The following is a 26,826-nucleotide window of genomic DNA, read 5'->3' as shown; positions in this document are numbered from 1 at the left end:
CTCCATTTGGAATAATGAAGGATAGGGGCTCATAGAATTTTAGGAATCATAGAATTGAACCCCATAGTCCAATCTTCTTGAAACTTGGGGGATGTTTTTAGGAAAAGTACCAGATGCTATGTTGAAAATTTGGTGCCTCTACCTCAAAAACAACTCCCCTAGAGCCCCAGATACCCACAGATCAATTCTTGATTATATTCTATGGAAGTTGGTTTCCATAGGGAATAATGGAGTGCCCAGCAGACATTTCCCTCCCTCCCCCTCCCCACTTTCTGATGACCCTGAAGTGAGGGGAGGGCCTCCAAACCGGGGGATCCCTGCCTCTACCTGTAGATTAAACACACCAGGAATCCACAGTGTACAGATTGCTAAAATACAAGGGACCACTGAATAATATACACTTCAGATAATCATGCTACACATTTATCTTATCGCTGACTAATTTCTATTCAATACATTCATAAAATACACTCTTACAATGTTACTAAAGAGTCCAAAGTTCATCATTAATCTCTTCCTTAAGGTGAAAGTTCATATTCTGGATGCTGTGAATTTATATTGGTACAAAGTCCTACTATTGGTACAAAATCCTCTATTCAACAGGTGCGGCTACATGATTCCTAGGTATAGCTCGTGTTTTGCTGGCCACAAAACTTGTGCAGAAACTTGTGCTCACGCAACAGTTCTATTCTGCTTATTTTAATCAGTCTATCTGAGAACTATTCGTGCAGATAGACTGATTAAGCAGAATAGAGGTCTGCTGCCTCAAGAATAAATCAAGTTTCATTGGATACTACCTGCATCTGCCAGCACAGGACGCCTGGACACAGTAGGACTTTGTACCAATATAAGGATCCAATATAAGGATTCACAGCATCCAGAATATGAACTTTCACTTTAAGGAATGGATTAATGACGGACTTTGGACTTTTTAGTAGCATTGTAAGAGTGTATTCCATGAATACGAATTAGCAAGTGATAAGCAAAATGTGTAGTATGATTATTTGAAGTGTATATTACACAGTGGTCCCTTGTATTTTACCCACATGGGGATTGTCAACCCTACTTTCAACTCACTTCCAATGCAGTTTCCAACTGGATTTTACTGTTTGAACTGGCAAAATCCAGATGGAAAGTGCTTTGAAACTGGATTGAAACTGGATTATTTAATGTGTGTGATTACAGGCTCTGGCCCTTTCTCCATTCAGCTTTCCTCCAGATCCACTGAGCACTGAATCCGCCTGCTACAAACTTGCATCATTCAAAATGATTCTACATTTAAAAATTTGCTCCTCATCTTTTGCAGAGTTTTACTTTTACATTTGCAAAAGAAAGAAGAAACCTCTGCAGGCCTGCACCCCTCCCAGAGACTGGAGGTTGAATTCAGCTGTCTCTTGAGATTGCACAGTCATAGGTGGGGGGATTGAAATCCCAGTCAAGGTGCTGCTGTCACACACACCCAACCACCCAAAACAAGCTTTGGTTTGCATCTGGTTGGAACTGGGCAGGAGAGGCAGGAGAAGTGTGCAGAGCCACCAACAACCTGGAGTGGGGGAGAGAGTTTTGGGGTATGGGGGAGAGAGGCCTCTTATCAGGGCCAGCACTTGGGGTTCTGCCAGGCCCGGCACTAGGACCTCTAATGCCCCAGGCCAGCACCTGCCCCCGCACTCCTCCCCATCCACACCTGTTCTGCTACACTCTTGCCTGTGCTCTCGGAGTGCCTCCAAGAGTGCATTTGCAGGCATTCTGCGAATGAACCAAATAAATTCTTCTCTGAGCTTGGCTTCCCTTGCAAGGGCAGCTGAGCTTGGAGGAGGAGAAGGTGCCCCCCTCGCCCCTTCAGGTGAGAGCATCTGTGCAGGGCTGGGTGCACTATTCTCCTCCAAGCTTGGAGGAGAAGAATGCATCCCACTCACAAGAGCAGCTGGGCGGAATGCATTCTCCTCTGAGCCCAGCTTCCCTTGTGAGGAAAACCAGGCTCAGTGGAGAGTTCTGCTGATGAGCTGTCCAGCTACTCTCAGCTTCCCAGTTCTGTGACTCAGGAAGCCGAGTGGTGGGGAAGGGGCACCCCATAGGCAAGATGGTGCCCCAGGCCACTGCCTACCTTGCCTACTCTCACACACCAGGCATGGGTCCTGCTGCCCTAAGCAAGGACCCACATCTGGCAGTGCACACATTGCTGCTGTGCACCATCTCTTTTGCCTGCCCAGGGCACAGTCAGGTGGAGGGGATGGAGGGGGCACTTCTCTGCCACTCAGAGGCACATTACCACCACCTTTCACCTTTCTGGAACCCAGGCAGGCCTGGTGCTGGGGCCTTGGGTGCCCTAGGCTGGCACTTGCTGGGGGAGCAGGTGTGGTGGCATGGAAAGAGGGCAGGGCGGGCTCTGGCCAAGCCAGGCCTGAGCAGTGCACTCTTTGAGGCGTGAAGTGCCTCCGAAAGTGCACTATGGAGGCGTTCTCCTCCAAGTTGCACTCTGAGAAGCTGCACCAATGCCTGCCTGTCTGCGTTCGCCTTGAAGGTGAGAGCAGTCAAGCAGGGCGCGTTCTCCTTCGAGTTGGGCCTCCCTTGTGAGGAAAGCCTGGTTTGGGAAAGCCACACCAACATCCTGCCCAGCTGCTTTCATCCTGAAGTCAAGGGAAGTCAGGCTCAGAGGAGAGCACACACTGACGTGCCTTTGAGCAGTGCACCTAGCAACTTCCTGAATCACTGCTCTCCCAAGCAAATGATTAATTTGGGGAGGGGGTTGAAAACTCAGAGGGAAAGTTCTACAATTAAAACCTTAGATCTGGATTTTCAGTAAAACTCCTGTTCAAAAGTACTCTTGAGAACTGCGGGTTTACAATCTCCTTCCCCTAACCCTCCCTACAACAGACACCCTGTGAGGCAGGTGGAGCTGAGAGAGCTCTGACAAAAACTGCTCTTGATAGGAACAGCTCTGTGAGAACTTGTGTCTGACTCAAGATCACACCATCAGGTGCATGTGGAAGAGTGGGGAGCCATACCTGGTTCTAGATAAGAGTCTGTGCACTTTACTACATCAAACTGGCAAGGAGAGAGATGGATGGGAAGACAGAGTAACAGGAATGAGGCAGTAGGGAGGTCAGGCTAAAGAAAGAGGGAACAGCAGAAGCGAAAAAGGAGAACAAGTAGGTGAGGAATGCAGAAGATGGAAGGAAGGCATAGCAGTAGGAGGAATAGTAGAGACAGGTGCCTAGGGGCTAGTGTCAGAAGCCAAAGCTCAAAGCATGGACCAGTGGGGGCATTTCCCCTTTATTTCTCAGGGCTCCCCTTATTTAAACTAATTATTTAATTATCTAATAATTTAATTATTATGAATAATTTAATTATTTAATAAACTAATTATTAAACTTTCCACAGAAGGATAGTTTATGTAGTAAAACTTGGATCTGATTACTCATAATTGTTTATGATACTGTGGGGATTTAGTTTTTTCATGAACATACTACTTCTGACATATTAAGTGTTCTGACATAGTATATGAACACTCTCATGTCTATTCTTCTGTTTAATTATTTTTTAGATTTGTATCCTACCCTTCCTTCAAGGAACATTAGAATAATGTGAAATACCAAGGTCAGCAAGTGAGTTTTATAGCTGAATGAATATTTGAAACTGAATTTCCCATGTCCATATTCAGTATTCCAGCCTCTGCACAGCACTACATCTGTAGGGATGAAATGTGGTGTTGTAGGACTTCTATGTGATGCTCATTGATCTAGCTATGAAGATGCATTGGCATGAAGAAATGCATATGATAGAGAAAGCAAAATATAAAAATGGATTAGTTCAATCACATTCCTGGGTCTTTGCTTGCATAACCTAGTAACACCTTGTAAATACTCATCTCAGCTAGTGCTGTTAGAATTTGTTTTAGTATGTCTTCAGTGGTTGGGTGGAAAAAGGAGAATGAAGCAGGGAAAAGTGAGGATATGGCGTTATCAGGAGGAGGGAAGAAGAAATATGAGCAATAGGGGTACTTGCTGGTTCCCCAGTGTGCAACCGGGCCAGCCTGGTGGCTGGTGCTGTATCAATGGGCCTGCATCAGTAGCCCAGCACCACATGACTGGGCCAAACTTTTCCTGGTTAGAGGCTGTCAGAAGGAAAGAAGGAGGCAAAGCTGAAGATAAGGAAGCTGATAAAATAGGTTGGGTTGGGGTTTTTTGGGGGGGGGAGCATAGAAGGAAGAGGGTATAAGCTATGGGGGGCTTTAGGGAGAATAAAATGAGATGTCCCACACAAGGCCCTGTGGGTCCCCCACATGTACAGATATATTTACTTTTGCATTATTTGGTGTGATATGTTGCAGTTTTGCAACCCATCTTCATGACAGGCCTAAACATACCTTCCAGCCTCAGAAAAGAATAGAGTTTGCTAGATTCACAGGGCTATGAACAATTTAAACTCTACAGTACAAAAAATAATACTTTGTGAAGAATAATAAGTAGCGACTTCTACCATATTGAATAAAGCCACAGGCTGCATGTCACAGAAACCATTTTCTCTGCATTCAAGTCTGGAGAGAAAATTATTTGGACAGAAGATTACAAGGTCGCGTCTGTATCCTTCCACATCACTTAAATAATGTTTCACTTTTACATTGATTTACACATTTAGATAGGGAAATCAGTTTGCACAGAGGGTAGAGAGAAGGGAGGAAGTTCCCATGAGAGAAGTTTCATCTGAAATGGAATATAGCCTTCTCTCGGTTGCGTAGAAAGAACCATTACATAGTAAAGATGAAATTAAACATCTCAGTGAATGAACCAGGATCTCTCTGGTACTGTAAGGAAGACAACAAATGCAGATAACTTTACTTGGTGCCAACTGTTTGAATCTGGCCTGAAAGAGTTGACAGAAAGGTAGTCTTTGATCAAAACATTGTGTCCCCTTGAAATGTAAGGTCATAGCAGAAAGAGCAAGAGCTTGGTGTTGAGGTCACAGGAGTGCCCTAAAAAAGGAAGATTCTTGATAAAAAGGATCACAGAATCCAGGCGAATTTATTTGTAAGGACAAATGCCTCGGGGAAAGAATAAAAGCAGGGTTGTATGGCCTTTTAAATGTCCTTTGAAACAAATGCCACTTTGAAGTTACCAATACCAAATGGGGAGTAAGAAAAAGAAATTTGTCTTGGTGTTCTGCTTGGAGAGAGTAGGGAGTTACAGCAGCCAGAGGGGGGGGGGGATTTATATTCGATTTCTCAAAATCACCACCTATATTGGTTTGCAGAGTTAAAGACTAGTGTGTTATCTGTTAGGTTCCCTGACAACTGGGTCAGAGAGTCAAATGGTTGTATTGTATTGAGTGGATCATTCAATGTTCAGACATTCCTATTTCTTCACACTATCTTGTAATCTTATGTTATATCCTTATAGTCTGGACTGTATATCATTTTCTCCCTTGCTCAAACATGTATCCAATGCCGCTTGCTTTGGCATTTCACTTGCTGGTAACTTTTCATAAGATGCGCAAGAGAAAGAATTCAGCAGTGGAACTATCATCTGGTAGCGGTGGCAATGGCTGGCTGTAGCCAGATGACCTTGAGTGCCCAGAGAAGACTCTGTGTTATACCTAATCCTTGGAACCTTAACGGACAGGGGTCTAGCTGGCTTTAGCTTGTGCGCCTTTTTGCTTGGTATATTATTCGTTCTGTTTGTAAGTTACCCCATTCTCAGCAATGGCTTCGTAGCACAAAGGCCCATTGCTCTGTATTGATCTCCAATTAACTTCTGACCATTTTTTAAAATATACCCATATTCATTGCAGCAAGATATTTCATAATTATATCTGGCATATTAGATCATTGTTAGCTTTGTATTTATGTGACTCAAGTGGCAGCTATTTGTCTGTTTAATTTGTTTAATTCTTATAATACCATTTACTGATGTACTTAAAAAATAATTTAAAAAAATATTGTGCTTCCCCCCCCCCCCCCCCAAAGCGTCATATGTGCTGAGTTGACTGGGATCAGTAACTGACAAAACCTCACATTACCAAGCACTTCCCATTCAACTGATTGTATTTATAGTCAAGAATATATAGTAGCAAATATGAAAAATTTGTTGCCTTTTATTGTATAAAATATAATGTAAATAAAAATTTACCTGTGGAATGTTCAACACTCCACTTTCACATTTCATCTGGACTTCTAGCCACTATGACTGTAAGTATGCCAGCACCCATGTCAAACTACATATCCTTGGGATGCCTTCAATGCAAGGGCGGCAGCAGTGAGTTTGAGCAAGATGCTAATATGCTCCCAGTAAAAAAAAAAAAATTGCATACCTAGGATCTCATTCTAATCGAGGCTAATTCACATGGCTATACTAATATAGTACAAATATAAAAAACAACAGGAAATTCTTGTTACAATATAACAAATTAAATAATGGATAAAACTGGTGTAGTCAAGCTGCCACTAAAGCTCGCATTACTTTGACTTAAAGTAAAGGTTGAGGGTACACCATAACATGCCAACAAAGATATGATCCCTTCCTCCTTCTCTTCTTCTCTCCCACTTATCGCTTGCTGCTTGGTGTCAGTGGTGATAAAAGGCAAGGCATAGGGGAAAGAGTTTCTTTGTCTCCATCCTTTCCTCCTCCTCCCACTTCTCTCCCACGGGCAAGGGTTCAGCAATGAATTTCACTGCAGAATATTCACTTTTTAGGATATCTGATGAGGGATCCCTATCTCTATAGAATAGCATACTATCTACAGAATGTCACAGAAGTGAGTACAACCCCTCACATTTTGTAAATATTTAAGTATATATTTTCATGTGACAACGCTGAAGAAACGACACTTGGCTACAATGTAAAGTAGTGAGTCTACAGCTGGTATAACAGTGTAAATGTGCTGTCCCCTCAAAATTACACAACACACACCCATTAATGTCTAAACTGCTGGCAACAAAAGTGAGTACACCCCTAAGTGATAATGTCCAAATGGGGCCCAAAGTGTCAATATTTTGTGAGGCCACCATTATTTTCCAGCACCGCCTTAATCCTCTTGGACATAGAGTTCACCAGAGCTTCACAGGTTGCCACTGGAGTCCTTTTCCAGTCCTCCATGATGACATCACGTAGCTGGTGGATGTTAGAGACCTTGCACACCTCCACCTTCCATTTCAGGATGCCCCACAGATGCTCAATAGGGTTTAGGTCTGGAGACATGCTTGGCCAGTCCATCACTTTTACCCTCAGCTTCTTTAGCAAGGCAGTGGTCGTTTTGGAGTTGTGTTTGGCATCATTATCATGTTGGAATACTGCCCTGCGGCCCAGTCTCTGAAGGGAGGGGATCATGCTCTGCTTCAGTATGTCACAGTACATGTTGGTATTCATGGTTCCCTCAATGAACTGTAGCTCCCCAGTGCCAGCAGCACTCATGCAGCCCCAGACCATGACATTCCCACCACCATGCTTGACTGTAGGCAAGACACACTTGTCTTTGTACTCCTCACCTGGTTGCCGCCACACATGCTTGACACCATCTGAACCAAATAAGTTTATCTTGGTCTCATCGGACCACAGGACATGGTTCCAGAAATCCGTGTCCTTAGTCTGCTTGTCTGCAGCAAACCGTTTGTGGGCTTTCTTGTGCATCATTTTTAGAAGAGGCTTCCTTCTGGGACGACAGCCCTGCAGACCAATTTGAGGTAGCATGCGGTGTATGGTCTGAGCACTGACAGGCTGACTCCCCCACCCCTTCAACCTCTGTAGCAATGCTGGCAGCACTCATACGTCTATTTCCCCAAGCCAACCTCTGGATATGACGCTGAGCACGGGCACTCAGTTTCTTTGGTCGACCATGGCAAGGCCTGTTCTGAGTGGAACGTGTCCTGTTAAACCGCTGTATGGTCTTGGCCACCATGCTGCAGTTCAGTTTCAGGGTCTTGGCAATCTTCTTATAGCCTAGGCCATCTGTATGTAGAGCAACAATTCATTTTTTCAGATCCTCAGAGAGTTTTTGTATCTTATAGCCATCTTCAATTACTTAAACAGTTCTCATATGGAGGATGGTGCAGAGTTGTTTTCTATTGCCCTGGAAGGTCAGTCCAGAATCAACAGTCTGAAATTAAATCAAAAGAGAAAATTAGCCAGAAACATAGATCATAGGTTTCTTCATTAAATCTGAGCCTTATATTCCAATACATCCTTCATGGTCAAATGCAACAGGAAAGGATATCTCTCTAATCCTGTATTAACTGCTAAAGGAGTGAAACCAAGGCTGTATTTTGGCACTAGAACTACAGCCAGAACTACATTCTGACTAAGATATTTTATGCTCCGTGGGGAGGGCAGGGGACATAAACTGAATATAAACAAGCAAACAAACAAATAAAGTTTCTTATGGGTGACAGCCCTCAGATTACAGTCTGTTGTGCGAAATTCTTTGCAGCAGCCTGTAAAATCCACAAGGAAATCATATGTACTGAATTTAAATTTTAGCTAATTTTATAATTTGATATCGGCTTTGTATATTGGTTATGTTTGGCTTTTCTTTGTATGAGTTTTCTTCTTGCATCTGTAACCTGTGCTGGTAATATGTGCTTGTAACTGACCAAATAAATCTGATTGATGTAATCAAAAGAGTTTTTAGCTAAACATTAGGAAGAACTTCCTGACAGAGCAGTTCTTCAGTGTAGCAGGCTTCCTTGGGTTGTGGTGGGCTGTCCTTCTTTGGAGGTTTTTAAACAGAGGATAGGTGGCCATCTACAGCAATGCAGATTCTGCGGACTTAGGCAGATCATGAGAAGGAAGGCTAGATGGCCATCTGACAGCAGTATTGATTGTGAACTTCAGCAGATTATGAGAAGGAGGGCAGGAAGGGTTGCATCGGTTCTTGTGGCCCTTTCTTACAAGCCCAGAAAAATGCTAATTGCCACTTTGGATCAGGAAGCAATTTTTCTCCAGGCCTGTTTGGCCAAGGATTCTGGGGGGATGTGGGTTTCCCCCCCATCTTCTGGACATGGAGCAGGGGTAACTGGGATGGGGGAGGTATTTGTGAATTTACTGCATTGTGAAGGTGGATGGACAGGATGACACTGGAGATTCCTTCCAACTCCGTGATTCTATAATTCTAACGTAAGAAAAATTTGAATACCATTAATTTATTTCTCTTGTTTTCGTATCTCATGGCTTTGTCTGGTGAAAGACAGGCATATGAACATTTTATACAAATATTAATCTGTCACAACTATAAAATAAAAAAGGGAGTATGGAGGCACTTAAATGACTAGCACTGTTTGTCATTTAGTCTGGAGAGAGCTGCATGCAATGTGGTTGAGGAGGAGCGGGCTGAAATTGAACCCAGCGAAGACAGAAGTCCTTTGTCTGGGTCGGGGCGCCCGGGAAGGGGAAACACCTCTTCCGGTCTTCGACGGAGCGCCGCTGAAAGCGGCGCACCGAGTTAGGAGTCTGGGAGTTTTACTGGAGCCTTCATTATCAATGGAGGCCCAGATTGCAGCCACTGCCAAGTCAGCCTTCTTCCATCTGAGGCGGGCAAGGCAGTTGGCTCCCTTCCTAGAGCGCCAAGATCTGGCAACGGTACTTCACGCAACGGTCACCTCGAGACTGGATTACTGTAATGCCCTCTACATGGGGCTGCCTCTGTACCGAACCCGGAAGCTGCAGCTGGTGCAGAACGCAGCGGCCAGGCTACTGTTGGGGCTCCCTAAATGGGAGCACATACAGCCTGGGCTGCGCGAGCTGCACTGGCTGCCAGTTATATACCGGGTTCGTTACAAAGTGCTGGTCATTACCTTTAAAGCCCTATATGGTCGAGGACCTGTCTACCTCAGGGACCGTCTCTCCCTATATGAACCCCAGAGAGCACTGAGGTCAGCTGGAAAAAACTTGCTGACTATCCCCGGACCAAGAGAGGTGAAGTTGCAATGCACCCGCAATCGGGCCTTCTCCTCTGTGGCCCCGAGCTTATGGAACCAACTTCCAGAGGAAATGCGGGCCCTGCGGGATCTTGAACAATTCCGCAGGGCCTGGAAGACTTTCCTCTTCCGACTGGCTTTCGATGATGTAGAAAATTAAGTACTAATGATACCGCCATCATAATAAAGAACAAATAGCAATAGCATTAGCACTTTTATAACTGTAATTAATTTTAAATCTATTAGAATTTTAATGTTGAATGTAACCTTGTTTTTATACAATGGAATGTTACTGTTACTGTTAGCCGCCCTGAGCCTGCCCCGGCGGGGAGGGCGGGATATAAATAAAATTATCTAATCTAATCTAAATCTAATGCTGAAGAGAGATTCAGCCAGTTTTCTGCCTTGACTGAGTCGAGTATTGAGTTGACAGTCTGATTTCAGCCCTAGCTGAAAAGAGTCAAAAACTGACAGTTTCAGAATTAATCCTTAGCTGAGAGCAGTTTAACACAGACAGGAGAATTGGGGGAAAGATGGCAAGGAAGTTTGGGAAATAAATGGAGAGCCAGTTTGGTGTAGTGGTTAAGCGTGAGTACTCTTATCTGAAAGAACCAAGTTTGATTCTCCACTCCTCCGCTTACAGCTGCTGGAATGGCCTTGGGTTAGCCATAGCTATTGCAGGAGTTGTCCTTGAAAGGGAAGCTGCTGTGAGAGCCCTCTCAGCCCCACCCACCTCGCAGGGTATCTGTTGTGGGGGGAGAAGATATAGGGGATTGTTAGCCGCTCTGAGTCTCTGATTCAGAGAGAACGGTGGGGTATAAATCTGCAGTCTTCTTCTATTCACAGTGGGATAGATCTTCTAGAGAGAGAAGAAAATTCCCTACTCAGTCAAACAGCGAGTTAATTCTGAAGAGTGCAGAGGTCCCTGGTTTGCTGTAGTTAGAAACTGTCTTTAGAGACCTTAACAGTCAATTAAAAACTCAATATGAGTATTGCTGTTTCAAGAAAAGGGGTTTCGGTATTGGAAAGTATACCAGTCTTCTGGAAACTAAGAGTCAGAGAATACACATGGAAAGTGTACTGGAGTGTTTGGGGAAAACACTGGAACAAAAGCTTCTCAATATCAAGATTTAAGTCACTGTGAAAAGCTTAAGAATCTTTCATTAGCTTGAAACATAAGAACTAAAGTCTGTTCATGTAATGGTTTTACCTCAGAAATTTCAACCCCTGATTTCCTTTGACCTTTCCCATTATAAAATATTTTGTTATATTTGAATTTTAAAATGTCTAAAATGCTACTTAATTTGTTTAAGTTAAAGTGGGCTCCTGATCCTTCCCTCAGTTTCCTGGACTGAGCCAACAGCCAAAATATCATATTGTGACAGGGTAGGACAGCCAGGGTTAAGGATGTGCATTTGGCATTTCCAGGCCGAATTAATACCTGAATCATGCCAGCATGATTCAGGCATTAGTTAAGCCAAATCAGATTCTCAAATCTGATTCAGTTTCTCTCTCTCTCTCGGCTTGACTTCGCGAACGAAGACCCAAGAAAGGTGCAAGACAGGCAGGTCCGGCCACAGTGGCTGCAGGGAAAAGTCTGATTTGGGGTTGGTGCTGTAGCAGTACAATTCTTCCTCAATCTCCTTTTGTCCTCAAGACCAGCTATGCGTGCGTTCTCAAAGGAAGAGACAGCCTGGTAGATGGTGTGCCTCCATGCTTTGCGATCTGAGGCTAGGTCAGACCACTGGTGAAGGAAATCCCAAATTAATTTGAGAATCCTGGATTTTTTGGCTCCATTATACTCTATGGGCCTATTTTAACCAATGGTAAATCTCCTAGGGAAGGGGTGGGCAACGGTAGCTCTCCAGATTTTTTTTGCCTACAACTTCCATCAGCCTCAGCCAGTATGGCCAATGGCTGGGGCTGATGGGAGTTGTAGGCAAAAAAACATCTGGAGAGCTACCGTTGGCCATCCCTGTCCTAGGGTATATTCAGTGGGCTGGGGGAGGGGTTTGAGGTAGAGGCACTATATTTGCAGCGTAGCAAAAGTACTCCCAAGTTTCAAAAAGATTGAACCAGGGGGTCCAGTTCTATTAACCAGGGGTCCAATGCCTCGATTGCTTCCAATATGGGGAAAATAGCAAGACAATACAAGCCCAGAACAATATCCCAGAGAACTGGACCCCATGGTTCAATCTTTTTGAAATCAGAAAGATAGCCTAACATAAATGACCTTATGGATTCTAAGCATTTCAGTGTATAAGGCATGACTCTTAAAGTAGCTGCCTTATTTTTATCATAAATCAAAATTACAAGTATGTAGGGAAAGTGTTGTGCTTCTATTTAAAACAAACAAACCTGTGAATCAAAATAATAGTGCCAGTCAGGGAATAAATGAGGGGTCAGTTATCAATTACACTGGACCAAAACTTTAATTTTAAGACACTGAAATATCATGCGTATTTATACTTACGTACAGGTACATGATTGAATTCTTATTAAAATGATCACAGGATATTGCCTAGTATATTCGGCAATAAATGTGTCACCTCTGATATTCAAACCTTAAATGTACACATAAGCCCCTCATATGAGAACCTCAAAGATTTAATTAACATTTTCTGTACCTTGAAATGTAGAGCCAAATATGATTCATAGAGCAGAATGGATTAAAGCATGGGGCATTGTAATTAAATTTTACTTTTATACCTTGTTACCACAAAGCTACATTGAAATATTGGATCATATTACAATATTAATGTGTTAATTACAGCTTTCACTTGATAGTCCGTAGCATCTGCAAATTATTATCTTTAAACCTTACTGTACTGAACACAGATAATTGTTTTTCATCCCTTTTAAAATTTTTATTTTCTTAAAAGCAGGTTTGGGTACAGAAGAAAAAAGGGGTTGGAAAAAGAAAAATGTATCAAAAGGTTTTCAAAGATCATGAATAGTTGCACACAAGGAAAATCAGCTATATTAATAAAAAATACATTTTTCAAATATAGAACCAGATTGTAAAACATCATAATAACAGTACTCTAGAATGTTTTCTCTGTTTTGAAAATTAAACAAGATGTTTCAAGTTATTCAAAGATTTGGTCTCAATCCCCAAATCTCCATGAATTTCCTAACCTGAATGTGGTAACTCTATTTCCTTCCCACCCCACAGCCAATCTACTTTTATCTAGCTCTCTGACTTAAACTTTCCTCTCCACCCCACCCCCCAATAGCCTTTTCTTCCCCCAGCAACCCCCATATCCTCTCCCCTTTCCCTGCCTCATTCACTCCTTCTCAGCAATTTACCATCCTACCGTATCTGCCTCCCATCTTCAGTTATATTTTTCCATAGTGAGGACCAAAGCAGCTTACATTATTCTCCTTTCATCTTTTGTCTGCCCAACAACTCCGTGAGGTAGGTCAGGATGAAAGTATGTGACTGCTCCAGTGAGCTTCCACAGCAAGATGGGGATTTGGACCTGGATCTCCCTGGATCTGCTATGAAGCTCTATCCACTGTACCACACTGGCTTTCATAGGATAGCTGCTGTTGAACAGCAGCAAGCAGCTAGGCCTTGTTGAGTCAAATAAGTCAGGTAACAAAAGGCAGCTGCCAGGCCTAAGTTTGCCAGCCTCCAGGTGGGACCTAGATATTGTCCAGAATTACAACTGAAGACTGAAGAACTCAGACCTGTTCCCCTTGAGAAAATGGCTGCTCTGGGGGATGACTTTATTGCATTATATTCAGCTAATGCCTCTCCCCTCCCCAAATCCTGCCTTCCTCAGATTCCACCACAAAATCTCCAGGAATTTCCCAAGCTGGAGATGGCAAACCTAGTCAGACCTGGCCCCAATAAGTCCTCCACAAAAGGGCAACATGTAAAACTGTGGTTGTCTAGTAACCACCACTGAGGGAATTCATTATGTAAACTACAGCTCCCTGTATCATTCTGGCACTTTTTAACACTCTGTGTATTTTTTTACACTTTGCTCCCCCACATGGGGCCCTTTTCCATTATGTATAGAGATCTGTCTTGCCCATTCACAGCTCCACTCACCAGGTTTAAGTATTCAAAGATTTGGCCAACTTGGCGATTCATGTCTCTCTCTATATATATCCATCTAAAACAAATCTAAATGGCAATATTATTTTAAACATATTAGCTTATTGCTGAACTTTGCTTTGTAAAACAAACAAAATGAAATACACAGATGTGTTTATAATCACAAAGTATTTTCAACTGTGGCAAAATTTAGTCATAGAAGAGGTAATGTTTATTTTGTAATGAACAACAGGAAGAATGAAACAAACTTCCCTCTTCTAATCAATATTTCAGATAGTTTTGAGTTTGATAACATGTTTTATGCAGTGTGCAAAACTGGAACAGAAGGGCACTTTTAAATTGTCTTCCACAAATATATGCATATTGGACTTCAGTAATACACAGGGGGGAGCTCTCTGGCCATATTAAAAACATTTTCAGGCAGTATGCTTTGATTGATTACTAAAAATAGTTTTACTTGGAATTAAAGATACATGTCTACTACCTAGTCAAGCCTTGTAATGGATGCTAAATGTCCACTGACATCCAGAGATAAGAAACAGCTTTTCTAAGCATTTGAGTTTTTGCCAGAAATGAGATGATGGTTCTTACAGCAAAGTCATAAAAGACACCAGATACTTTGTCAACTCAATTTTAGGCAAGACTGGCATCATCAAACAGAGCAAAAAACAACAACAACAAAAAACAATGATGGACAACCTCAGCATAATCAACTGAAGGAACACCAAATCCAATTATGTAGAACATCACAATTTTTTTTGTTATTTCCAAAGCATTTAATTCCAGTGACAATCACTGTTTCCTTCATTAAAAACATATTAAAACTATTTAAATATGTAAGATTCTTGAAACGTTATTGTCCATTGTGATGCAACTTCAAGTGATGCTACAGAAACAGATTTTTCCCCCTCCCCTAACCTAGATTCAACAAAACACCCAACAATGCCTGCAGATTACAACTTGTCTGTAAATTATGGTTTTAGTTTTTCTGGAAAATACGAATAATGTGTAGCCAAATACACCATCTATTGTATTATATAAGAAAGTAAGACTATAAATTCATTGAAAGTCTAGTCCAAGCACTGAGGAATCCCAAAGCCTTTTCTTCTGGACTGGTCTGTGACTTTTTACTGTGCTTTGCATCAGAGTTCTTAACCAGATTAATAAATCAACTTGGTCTTAATTTTTTAAGAAAAAAAGAAAGAACCCTTTACAGTAGGATGTGGAAAAATATCTTAAGAATTGTACAGAACCACATTTATCTGCCCAAAGCAGTTCCTTTTTAAATAGGTAAAATCACCTCCACATTATTCTGCCTATATGATGTGCTACCAAGAGCCACATAAGGTGCGATCAGACATGCAGTTTGATCTGTTGCCAGTGCTGCTCCCTTCCAGATTTGACAGACAGCAACATCTGTCTGCTAGGCCTCAGTCGTCAGCATCCTATTGCCCTCCCCATTTACTGTGCATTTCTTTGATACCTGTGAAAGTCCAGTCCTTTTCGGCTGAGCTGGCTTCAAACTGGATTTCTTGCTATCTGATCCCTCTGTTGTGTGCCCAAGCCATCAGGGAGGTCTGGCTTGTCTTTTGTTTTCCTGGCTGCCATTTTTTTTACTAGTTAGTTATGTGCACATAATTGCATATTCACACATCACTCTCTCATGGGAGCTTCTACTGTTTTCTTTTTAAAAACTTCCACAGAAAGATGCCTGTGTATCTCAGCTTTTCTCTGTGCTTTGTGGCACGTGGGGTGGGAGGGAGGTTACTTGAAAAGAGATGAGGGTTTTTCTAGAGAAGGGGGAGGGGAAGGGGCAGTCTGAGGATGATGACTATGATTCCAGTTTTGCTCCAAGCTTTTAAATAAAATGCAAGCAGCATAGAGAACACAGGATGAGGCTTCTCTATCTCTCTCCCCTGGCTTTGAAACATTGAATGTTTCAAATGCCCAGTTTCAAAAACACATCCTCCTAGCTGGGCTACATATTCCAGCAGCCTCTACCAGCAATCTCATTGGCCACCAGCTGTCACCATTCTACCAGAAGTTTGAAGTGCTGCTTCTCATAAGCATTTATGCACATGAATTTATTCATTTATTTATAATGGACATAGACCAGCAAAACCTATGCACTTGCTCAAAAAGACAATGAAGGAAGGAAAGCCCACCACCCCACTCCCTGGATGCTGTGTCTGATCATTCCAGGACAGGGTGAAAGGTCATTGAAGTGGGTTAAGGAGGTAAGTCTGATAAAAACTCTGAATTACACACACATACACGCACACACACACACACAAAAACCTGGACCAACTAGAAGTGGGGCCACACTGGATCAAACTGGACCTTAAGATGCATCCTACCACTGTTCTCCAGAAAGAATTCAGCTGTGCTTGAAGGAGATGATTGTTGAACTCTAAAATATAAAACTATAGCATCCCGTGAAGATATATATTTTAAAATTCCCTAGTGGAATTGACACAATCTAGCTCTTCCATTGGCTGCGGTGTGCTGCATCTGTGATTGGCCCATGAACCACCACTCAGTCTCTATTGTGTTCCATTGGTTAAGTCCACTCCTCTCTCTCACCCACTGGACACTGCGGAAGCTGCTAGGCAGTGGCTGTTGCTAAGCAACTATGCTTGATTCTGTCAGTAAAAAGCAACCAAACTTGTTTCTCTCAGTAGCAGGCAGGGGGAGGATGCCTTTTCCAGGCCTATCTTGGCCTTTGAGGGAGAACTTATTGGGCCCAGTCCTGACTAGGGTTGCCAGCTCCAGGTTGGTGGGAAATTCCTGAAGATTTCGTGGTGGAGTCTAAGGAAACCAGAGTTTGGGGAGGTGAGAGGCCTCAGCTGAATATAATGCCATAGAGTTCACCCTCCGAAGCACTTATTTTCTCCAAGTGGAGAGAGACCTGATGTCCAGTTGTTATACCAGGAGATCTTCATACACCACCTGGAGGTTGGCTGCCCTTGGCCTGGCAGCACCCTCTGGGTGACTTGATGCCACCTGACTGGCATGACTCAGCTACGTCTGGCGGCTTGGTCCTGTTCAGGAGCAGGTGTGATTTCGCAGTTGCCAACTCCAGATTGGGAAATTCCTGGAGATTTGAGGGGTGGAGCCTGGAGAGGGTGGGGTTTGAGAAGGGGTGGGGCCTCAGTCAGGTACAATGCCATAGACTCCACCTTCCAAACTAGCCATTTTCTCATGGGGAACCACTGTTGCCAATCTCCAGGTGATGGCTGGGGATCACTCAGAATTACAACTGCTTTCCAGATGGCAGAGATCAGCTCCCTTGAGATGCCTTCACTTGAGTGGGTGAAAGAGCCCCTTGTATTTTCCCTCACAATGGGCCTTATTCCTAGTATTTATATAAAACTGAAATTCAGCAGGCTAAAATAGCACAAGATACAACTGTTTTTAAGAGTGTTTGAACTTTATTTAAAGTGTAATACCTTTAATTTCCATTATTTGAAATTATATTTTTAAGCATGGAAGATGTGTAAAATAATAAGGAACATAATGAACTGGCAAGTCTTTCCATCTTTGATAGTAAACCAGGATGTATTTTTGTTCCTAGAATGATAACAAACATTACTCAAGAAGAAAATATGGGGAAAAGGTAGCAGACAGCGACAGTCAGAGAAACTTTTAAAAGGTGTGCACTAGAAAGGCAGGCAGCATATTTCTTCCATTTCTTATCTTTTCTTTAAGTTTAGTAGGTGAAGAGGTTTTTGCATTTATCTCTGCAGCTGAATGAGTTCAATTTCACTCAGATTAGAGCAGAAATTTCTGAACAGCAGGTTAATCCTTCCTGGCTTCATGGGCAACTGAGCAAACAGACCCATATCAGTGTGGCCAAGTGTAAAATTGTAATTCCAGAGATTAATGTTGTCTTTACTGTTTGCTTTGAACATGACCTCCATGTCTCTTTTATTTGATTTTATGTTTTGTTTTTTGTTTTTGTTTTGTTTTGTTAACAGCTTCTGTCCAGGGCCCCTGGGAGAGGGCAGTATCTCCAAACAAAGTGCCCTACTACATCAAGTAAGTATTAACTGTTATTATTAACTACTTAGTGTTGTCATTCTTAGCTAGTTATTGTTTTCCTTGGATAATTAATAATTCCACTCCTACTGGTTCAATCATTCTGGTTCAAACTAGATATTTCAAGCCTGCCTCATATCCATCATATATGAGAGAGAGAGTATTGTGTTAAAGTACATGTCAGCTCTATGCATTTAGAACTTAGTGAGAAAGTTAGACTTAAAGAGTAATCAGATAAATGTGCATTTGTCTTTTGTTTGACTAGATACGTCTGGTCAACTACAGTTGCTTTTAATATGACATGTTATTTTATAATTTTATAAATATATTATAATATTTAAAGGTTGTTGTTCTCAGCTGGAATCCTTGAAAGTTTCACTGACCAAGAAACAATTTTTGAATAAGGCTTAGGCACCACCTTCCCCATCTAAAAATTGCTGTGTGTGTCTATGATGCAAAGGTTTGGGTTTGGTTTTCTCTGAGGACAATACACATGACTTGGTAATGGAGAATTTTTCCCTCTGTTCTTATTATGTATTGATCATTATCTTGTGAGGTACACTTGGAACCTCAGCAACAGCTAGGATGGTCTTTGTTAGGAGACTGATGGATTCAGATAGTTTTCTGATGTCTCTTGGAGATTTTGTGTCATAGCACCGGTCAATCAACAGAATGCAGAGATGAGCCAGACTATGGACACGATTGCTCCAGAGTACCCTCTTTCTGGGCCTGGAATGGCCGTTGGTTTACTAAGGAGGTTGGAGCAATGAAGTGATTGGGCAGGTGGTCAAAATAGTGGAAGAACATTCAGAATTAATGTGACAGCAACACAGCTGAAAACATACTCTGTCTCTGTAGAGATGTTTGCAAACCAAGCACACTGCCACTATTGTCCCTCAGGAAGAAGGGGGGTTATTTTATATGCATACACAAAACAAGACAGTATCAGTTGTGGTTCTGGAAAATACAGAAGAGCAGATTTTTTATGAAGTTGCTTGCTAGTTAGACAGTTACAAGGGCCAAGACTGACCTTGCTTAGCTTCTGATAGATCAGGTTAGCCTGGGTTACCCAGGTCGGGGTATATGTACTTTACCACACAGGAAAAAAGTCTTCCTTTATTTTTATCCTATCAGATGTTTCTATATGTGGCTGCCCTAGCAAGTTTTGATCTTAGTTTAAAGAGTTTATACAAAATCTTCATGTACTGCATAATTTCAAAATAAACCAATTTTTCCTGTGGCAATACACTGTAGAATTTTGCATCAGTTCAGAAGCCTGAGAAAGGAAACATGTAAGAAGAGCAAAGTCCTGCCACTTTTTATTTTATTCAGATTTGTCTCCAGTTCTAACCCTTTGACAAATAAAGAATACTCAGAAGTATTCCTGAGTCACTGCAAAGCGTGTTTCCCTTGCCACTGAGAAACTGTAGAAACTTCAGTGATTTAGAAGCAAGTGTTTTCAGAACAGAAGCTAATATTTTTAGAGAGAATCAACAATTGGCATTTTCAGGGTTTGTGTATTTTTTAGAAAAAGCCCAGCAAGAACTCATTTGCATATTAGGCCACACACCCTGATATCACGATTGTTTCACGTAGCCCAGCAAGAATTTATTTGCATATTAGGTCACATCTGTGACACCGAGCCTGCCAGAACTGTGTAACTGTGCATACCTGCTCAAAAAAAAAAAAAAAACTACCCTGGTTATTTCTTTTTTCTTCAAGCTCTCTATGAAATTGTCATTCAGTTCCACAAATACATATTCCTATGGTCATTTCAGTGTCATTAATGTAAGCAGATGTTTTGAAATGTTTAAATATACTTCTGCAGACTCCTTTGTAGAGATGCAGGGCTTTTTTGGTAGAAAAAGCCCAGTGGGAACTCATTTGCATATTAGACCACACCCCTGATACCACCATTGTTTCACACAGGGCTTTTTTGTGCAAAAAGCCCAGCAGGAACTCATTTGCATATCAAACCTGACACCAAGCCAGACAGAACTGTGTTCCTGTGCATTCCTGCTAAAAAAAACCCCTATAGAGATGATATTTAGATGTATAAAAATAATAGTCACAGTCCTGCCTTTATATGAATATATGAACTTGTCTTCTATTGCTGGTTGTGGTTCTCCAGAGCTTCAGTCAAATAAATGACTTTCACAACATGTTACTGGAGATATGAGGACTGAATCTGGCACATTCTGCATGTAGAACATATTTTCTACCACTGACCCTCCCTCCTGTAGTAACTGCCAGGAGCCTGTGGGATAGGAGCTGGACAGACTTTCTCTAGAAGCAGCACAGCTCAATATTGAAACTATATCATCTCATATCTTCTAGGTAAATAAACACAGCTCAGTCCAATTGATTCTATAAATATGCCCATGTAGACTTTTTTCCATGGCATTTTAGTCAATTCACATTGGAAAATTCTGAACTACAACCTAAACTCTTCAGTAAAGTATTGGAAGAATATTTAGATCTTATAGGATATCTAGAGATATCTGGCTTATTGTCACAGTGATGGAGGGCTATCTTACTTAGAGTGTTCAAGAAAAGGTTTTGCAATCTAGATCTGACTTTACCATTCACTGATGGATGATAAACCAAGCATTCTTTAATGTATTGAATTCAGCAATGGCTTCTGTGTGAGGATGGTAATAGAGGATGGTATTTGTAGGACTGGTTCTTTCTAAAAACATTTGGTCATCAGACTGTCAAACAAAAAAGAAAAATATATTGCATTTCATTTATCTTTGCTCTCCCATTGGTGTTTGTGACAGTGTAGACAGAGGACTACTTTACTACATAACCTATCTCAGATTTTTATGTGTGATAATAGTAATAAGCAGTGGTTCTCAACTAGGGCAGCAGGGAATTATTACAAGGGGTTCATGAATCCATATGCATACTAAGCATTGCTATTTTGATCTTTTTGTCATTATGTACTTTCTCAATCCTGACCTGGATGCCCAAGCTAGCCCAGCCTCATAAGAGCTTGAAAACTAAGCAGTGTCAGCTCTGATTAGTATTTAGATGGGAGACCACTAAGGAAGTCCAGGGTTGTTACACAGAGGCAGGCAATGGCAAACCATCTCTGGACATCTTGCCTTGAAAAGCCTATTGAGTTGCCATAAGTCAGCTGAGACTACAGTACTTCCACCACAATTTTCTTAATCAATAGTACGGCTGCTATCTTGTGGGGGGGGGGGGGGGTCTGCCTTTTTTAAAAAATGATAAATAAGATCCTCATACTCAAAAAGATTGGGAAACACTGATTTAGAGCAGGGGTGGTCGACGGTAGCTCTCCAGATGTTTTTTGCCTACAACTCCCATCAGCCCCAGCCATTGACCATGCTGGCTGGGGCTGATGGGAGTTGTAGGCAAAAAACATCTAGAGAGGTACCATTGGCCACCCCTGATTTAGAGGATTAGAGGCTACCATCCTATCCCAAAGTGAGAGAGCTTATCCCAGTTTGTCAAGTTGGTTAACATGTCAACACTTATTTGGTTACTTAGTCCAACCATCTACTCAGTGCAGGAATATACAGCAACATCCTCCCCAACAGATGCTTCTGATTAAAGACCTCCTGTGAAAGAGAGGCAGAAGCAGTCGTCTCACTGTTGAACAGACTTTAATTTTTAGATTTCTTCTATCCCCCCATCTACTTCCTTATAATTTCTAACCATGTGTTCTAGACCTGCCTTCCAACGCATGGCAGAACAAGTCTGCTCCATCTTCTGTGTGACATCCTTTCAGATATTTGAAGACAATGGTCATGTTAACCCTTCCTTCTCCAAGCTAAACATGCCCTGCTCTTTTGACCTTTTCTCATATGGATTAGTTTCCAAGACCCCTCAGCATTCTGGTCATCCTCGAGTCTGTTGATACCCCTTTAAAAGTGTACCTCCCAGAATAGGATACAATCTCCAGATGTAGCCTGACCTGTCAAGAATAAATAGGAACTGTTATTTTTCATAATATATGCACTATACTTCTCTTAATGCAGTTTAAGATTGCATTAGCCCTGAGTTTCCGGTTTCAGCGACCAGGCGTTAGGAGCAGCTCGGATTGGTGCGTCCAGAGCCGCTCCTTAATCAGGCAGTGGAGGGGTCTCCCCAGCTTGAGAGACTCGACTCTGGGACCCAGGAGGGGTCCTGGAAGGCAGAAGGCTTGAGCTGTGGGACGGGAGTGACAGCGGCGGCTGCCTCCCGATCCTGGCTTGCTGTAAACCTCACTGTCCCAATCACCATTTTTAAATGGCACAGGGGTTGACTGCCGGACTTCTACCTTTCCTCTTTTCAACTAGAGATTCTGCATGAATTGGACAAGCTGCATCATTCTTATGAAGATTGTAAGTTCTTTTTCTTTCTAATATCAAACTCTTGAGGTATTGCTTCTCTAAGCAGGGAAGAGTTGGGACTGAAGAGGAACTTCGACAGAGGCAAAGGCTGAGAAAGGGGGGGGGGGACTCTCTCTCTTTCTTCTCCAAGGCTTCCAAAAGTTCCTACCTAATCTGGTGATGTTTATAACCCTCACATGAGAAGTATGAAGCACACCAGTTTCTAATATAGAAAAGACTTGATAGCTGAATTGAATTGACTTGTTTTAAATTTCTTTCTGGAGAAAGACTTGGCTTTGGCAAAGTTGCTTGCAAGTATATAAGGATAAGAAGGGCTGCTGGCAGCTGACATAAGAAACAATCTGAAGGTTATGTTGAAGTGCTCTGATCTAATTCATGTGAGCTTTGTGGGCTGTGTATACTGGACTATAAAATATAATTAGATTGCTGGCTGAAGGAAGAATACCTGTGCAAACCTTTAAAGTGGATTATAAACCTCTGATGGTGGATTTTATGGATATAACCTTTTAAGTCTGGTCCTATTTTTCATATGGTTTGAACATTTTTGGTTTTTTATTTTTATACTCATTTTTCCCATTTTTTCCTGGTTTTCATATCATATTTGGAGTTTTTTCTTTTGTTTTTTTACTTTTGTTATTCTTGTTCTGGGAATATCTGGATTAATTTGCTCTGGTTTATGCTATTGTTTCCTTTTTTCTCTTGGGCTGTTTGTTTAATTTTTAATTTTTGATTTCACCTGTGGATTATAAATGGAGCATCCAGCCCTGGATTACAATTTATAACCTGGTGCAGTTGGATGAGTTTGCTTGAACTTGGATTTTATTGAGCTACCATTGTCAGAAGAGACGTCATAGTGAACTGTTGTTGTTTCAGTGAGTTGAACTATTTTGGCTAGGTGCCACTAAGGATGTTGTGCTAAAAAGATCTTGTTTATTATAAGTTTTATCATTGTTTTGGTCTGGTGTTTTGTTGATAGTAGCTAGAAGGCTGTTTTCCTAAAATCATTGTATAGTACTGGAATTATTTGGCAGATACTAGCTTATCTAAAATACACAGGAATACTGAATTCCAAAACAAATTCTCAAGAGGCAGTATAAGGGCTTTGTGGTTGTGCGTGCAAATATATTAATAAGGATGGAAAATAAAGCTGCAATTGGCTTTAAAGAAACAATTTTTTAAAAAGACAATCAAGAAGGTAAACCACCAATCTCATCACCCAGCTCTGCATCTGGTCCAGGGAAATTTACGACCATGCAGAGAAATATGAAAGAGATGCAAAATACTCTACTAACTGCCATAGCACAGCTGACTGGTAAAGTAGATAATATAGGGGAGCACATGGCAGAGATCAAACAAGAGCTTCTAGAAAACAGAAAACAGACAGCAGAGACCAACAAAGCCTTAAAGGCACTAGATGCCCAGGTGACAGACAACACACTAAAGGTGGAACAATTGGGAAAAGAACAAAATATACATGATACCAGACTCTTACAATTGGAAAGAGATAGAGCTGCCTATATACTGAGGTTTTAAAATGTACCAGAAAAGAAAAATGAAGATTTACAGAAAATACTAAGTGAGGCCTTGGCTGAAATTCTACAGGTAACTCCTCAAAGGAGCAAAGAAGAGTTTGATCAAGTCAAGAGAGTACCATCAAGTTCTATGAGACGGAATAAATTACCTAGCGAAATTCATTTGAAACTTACAAGAAAGAGGACCAGAGATGATATCTTGAAGCAAGCAAGAGACAAACCAATGACGATAGCAGGAAATACAGTGAAAATCTTGAAAGAGGTACCATGGCCAGTGAGACAAAAGAGGAGAGAATACCAAACCTTGACAAGCTTCCCGAGGGAAAGAGAAATACCCTATACATGGCTAATGCCAGAAGGCCTCCTTTTTACTTATGAAGAGAACAGGTATAGGATAAATTCTATATTCAAAGCTCAGAATTTTCTGGACAGAGTGAAGGAAAAAGAGGGGAAGGGAAAAAAGGATGATGAAAAGAAAGAAGAAAGCTCTGGTGAAGAGGACCCAAATGAACCACGGAAATATCCAACAAGATTACAGACTAAAAAAGATAAGAAAGATAGTGATAAGAAACATTCATAATGGCATCAATAATTTCTATTAACACGAATGGACTTAATTCTCCTGTTAAAAGGATGAAGACTTTTAGATACCTGACAAAATTGGAAATGGACATAATTTGCTTATAAGAAATCCATATTTTAGCTAAAGATCAACACCTTTTAAAAAATAAAAAAATTGGCAGTTTGTTTACAGCAACAGACATGAATAAAAAGAAAAGGGGAGTAGCAATTTATGTTAAGGATAAATTTAACCTACAACTACAGTATGCTTCGAAGATGGAAGAATTCTTTTAGTGGAAGTCACGGTGGACAACAAAAAAATTCTACTGGCAAATATTTATGCTCCAAATGATCATCAAGAGAAATTTTTTCAAGATTTACATTTTAAGTTATCAAATCTATAATATGTAGAACATTGCATAGTAGGAGACTTTAATGCAGTTTCTAATAGACAATTGGACAAAAAATACATAAACATACTAAAAGCAAAAGTCCCCAACTACCAATAAGCTTTTGGAAGCTAGTAGAAGAACTAGTAGGTGAACAATATATCCAAATTCAAAAGACTTTACCTACTACTCTGCCAGTCATCAAATGTGGTCAAGAATAGATATGTGCTGGCTCTCTGCAAATTTGGTTAAAGTTTTAGTTGAGACAGAAATTCAAACAAGAGTTATATCAGACCATAGTCCTGTAATGGTAAAACTCAAAGGTACACAAATGAGAAGATCATGGAGGTTAAATACTTCTATCTTCTTTTCTTAAAGAATCTAAGGTTGAAATGGAATCTTTTTTAAAACAGAACAACTCAAGATGTAAATATGCAAGTAGTTTGGGATACCGCTAAAGCATATTATAGGGGCCTTGCAATCAGATATAGTGCAAAGAAGAAGAAAGAAAGAACTGAAAATTTTCAAAAATTAACATTGCAAGCAGGAGAAGCTGAAAAGAATTTAAAAGTGCAGCCAACAAGACAGCAGTTTCAAAATAAAGTCAAAGAAACACAACATCAACTCTATTTATTACTTATAGAAGAGATGGAGATAAAATTGAAGATGCAAGATGAGGTAGTAAAAGATTGTATGGTCCAATGGGCGAAAAACTTGGGTCATAATATCATGTTAAGAACATAAGAGAACATAAGTGAAGCCATGTTGGATCAGGCCAATGGCCCATCCGGTCCAACATTCTGTATCAAACAGTGGCCAATATACACACAGTGGCTAATAGCCACTGGTGGACCTCTGCTCCATATTTTTATCCAGTCCCCACTTGAAGCTGGCTATGCTTGTAGCCACCACCACCTCCTGTGGCAGTGAATTCCACATGTTAAACACCCTTTGAGTGAAGAAGTACTTCCTTTTATCCGTTCTCTGACTGCTCAGCAATTTCATTGAATGCCCACGAGTTCTTGTATTGTGAGAAAGGGAGAAAAGAACTTCTTTCTCTACTTTTTCCATCCCATGCATAATCTTGTAAACCTCTATCATGTTACCCCCAGTCGACATTTCTCCAAGCTAAAGAGTCCCAAGCATTTTAACCTTTCTTCATAGGGAAAGTGTTCCAAACCTTTAATCATTCTAGTTGCCCTTTTCTGGACTTTTTCCAATGCTATAATATCCTTTTTGAGGTGCGGTGACCAGAATTGCACACAGTACTCCAAATGAGACCGCAACATCGATTTATACAGGGGCATTATGATACTGGCTGATTTGTTTTCAATTCCCTTCCTAATAATTCCCAGCATGGGGTTGGCCTTTTTTATTGCAATCACACACTGTCTTGACATTTTCAGTGAGTTATCTACCACAACCCCAAGACGTCTCTCTTGGTCAGTCTCTGCTAGTTCACAACCCATCAACTTGTATTTGTAGCTGGGATTCTTGGCCCCAATGTGCATTACTTTGCACTTGGCCACATTGAACCTCATCTGCCATGTTGACGCCCACTCACCCAGCCTCAACAGATCCCTTTGGAGTGCCCCAGAATCCTCTCTGGTTCTCACCACCCTGAACAATATAGTGCCATCTGCAAACTTGACCATTTCACTGCTTACTCCCAACTCCAGATCATTAATGAACAATTTAAAGAGCATGGGACCCAGTACTGAGCCCTGCAGCACCCCACTACTTACCGTCTTCCACTACGAAGACTGCCCATTTATACTCACTCTCTGCTTCCTATTAATTAGCCAGTTTTTGATCCACAAGAGGACCTGTCCTTTTACTACGTGACTCTCGGGCTTACTAAGGAGCCTTTGATGAGGAACTTTATCAAAAGCTTTCTGGAAGTCAAGGTAAACATCTATTTGGTACCCTTTGTCAACATGCTTGTTCACCCCCTCAAAGAACTATAACAGGTTAG

At 41.4% G+C, this 26,826-nt stretch overlaps 1 protein-coding gene across 4 annotated transcripts in view; it reads left to right on the top strand.

Moving 5' to 3' along the window:
* Positions 1–26,826, top strand: part of DMD (dystrophin) — a 1,885,017-nt gene that overhangs the window by 1,651,087 nt on the left and 207,104 nt on the right. For all 4 annotated transcript variants that reach the window (XM_060234097.1, XM_060234096.1, XM_060234099.1 and 1 more), the window contains one exon: positions 17,948–18,008. In XM_060234097.1, the coding sequence (XP_060090080.1) occupies positions 17,948–18,008 (61 nt within the window). The remainder of the gene's footprint in view (positions 1–17,947; positions 18,009–26,826) is intronic.

Source organism: Heteronotia binoei, chromosome 3, assembly GCF_032191835.1.
Source record: "Heteronotia binoei isolate CCM8104 ecotype False Entrance Well chromosome 3, APGP_CSIRO_Hbin_v1, whole genome shotgun sequence".
NCBI classification, from domain to species: Eukaryota; Metazoa; Chordata; class Lepidosauria; order Squamata; family Gekkonidae; genus Heteronotia; species Heteronotia binoei.
Note: the sequence above shows the minus strand (reverse complement) of the source record. Positions and strands in the feature narration are given on the sequence as shown.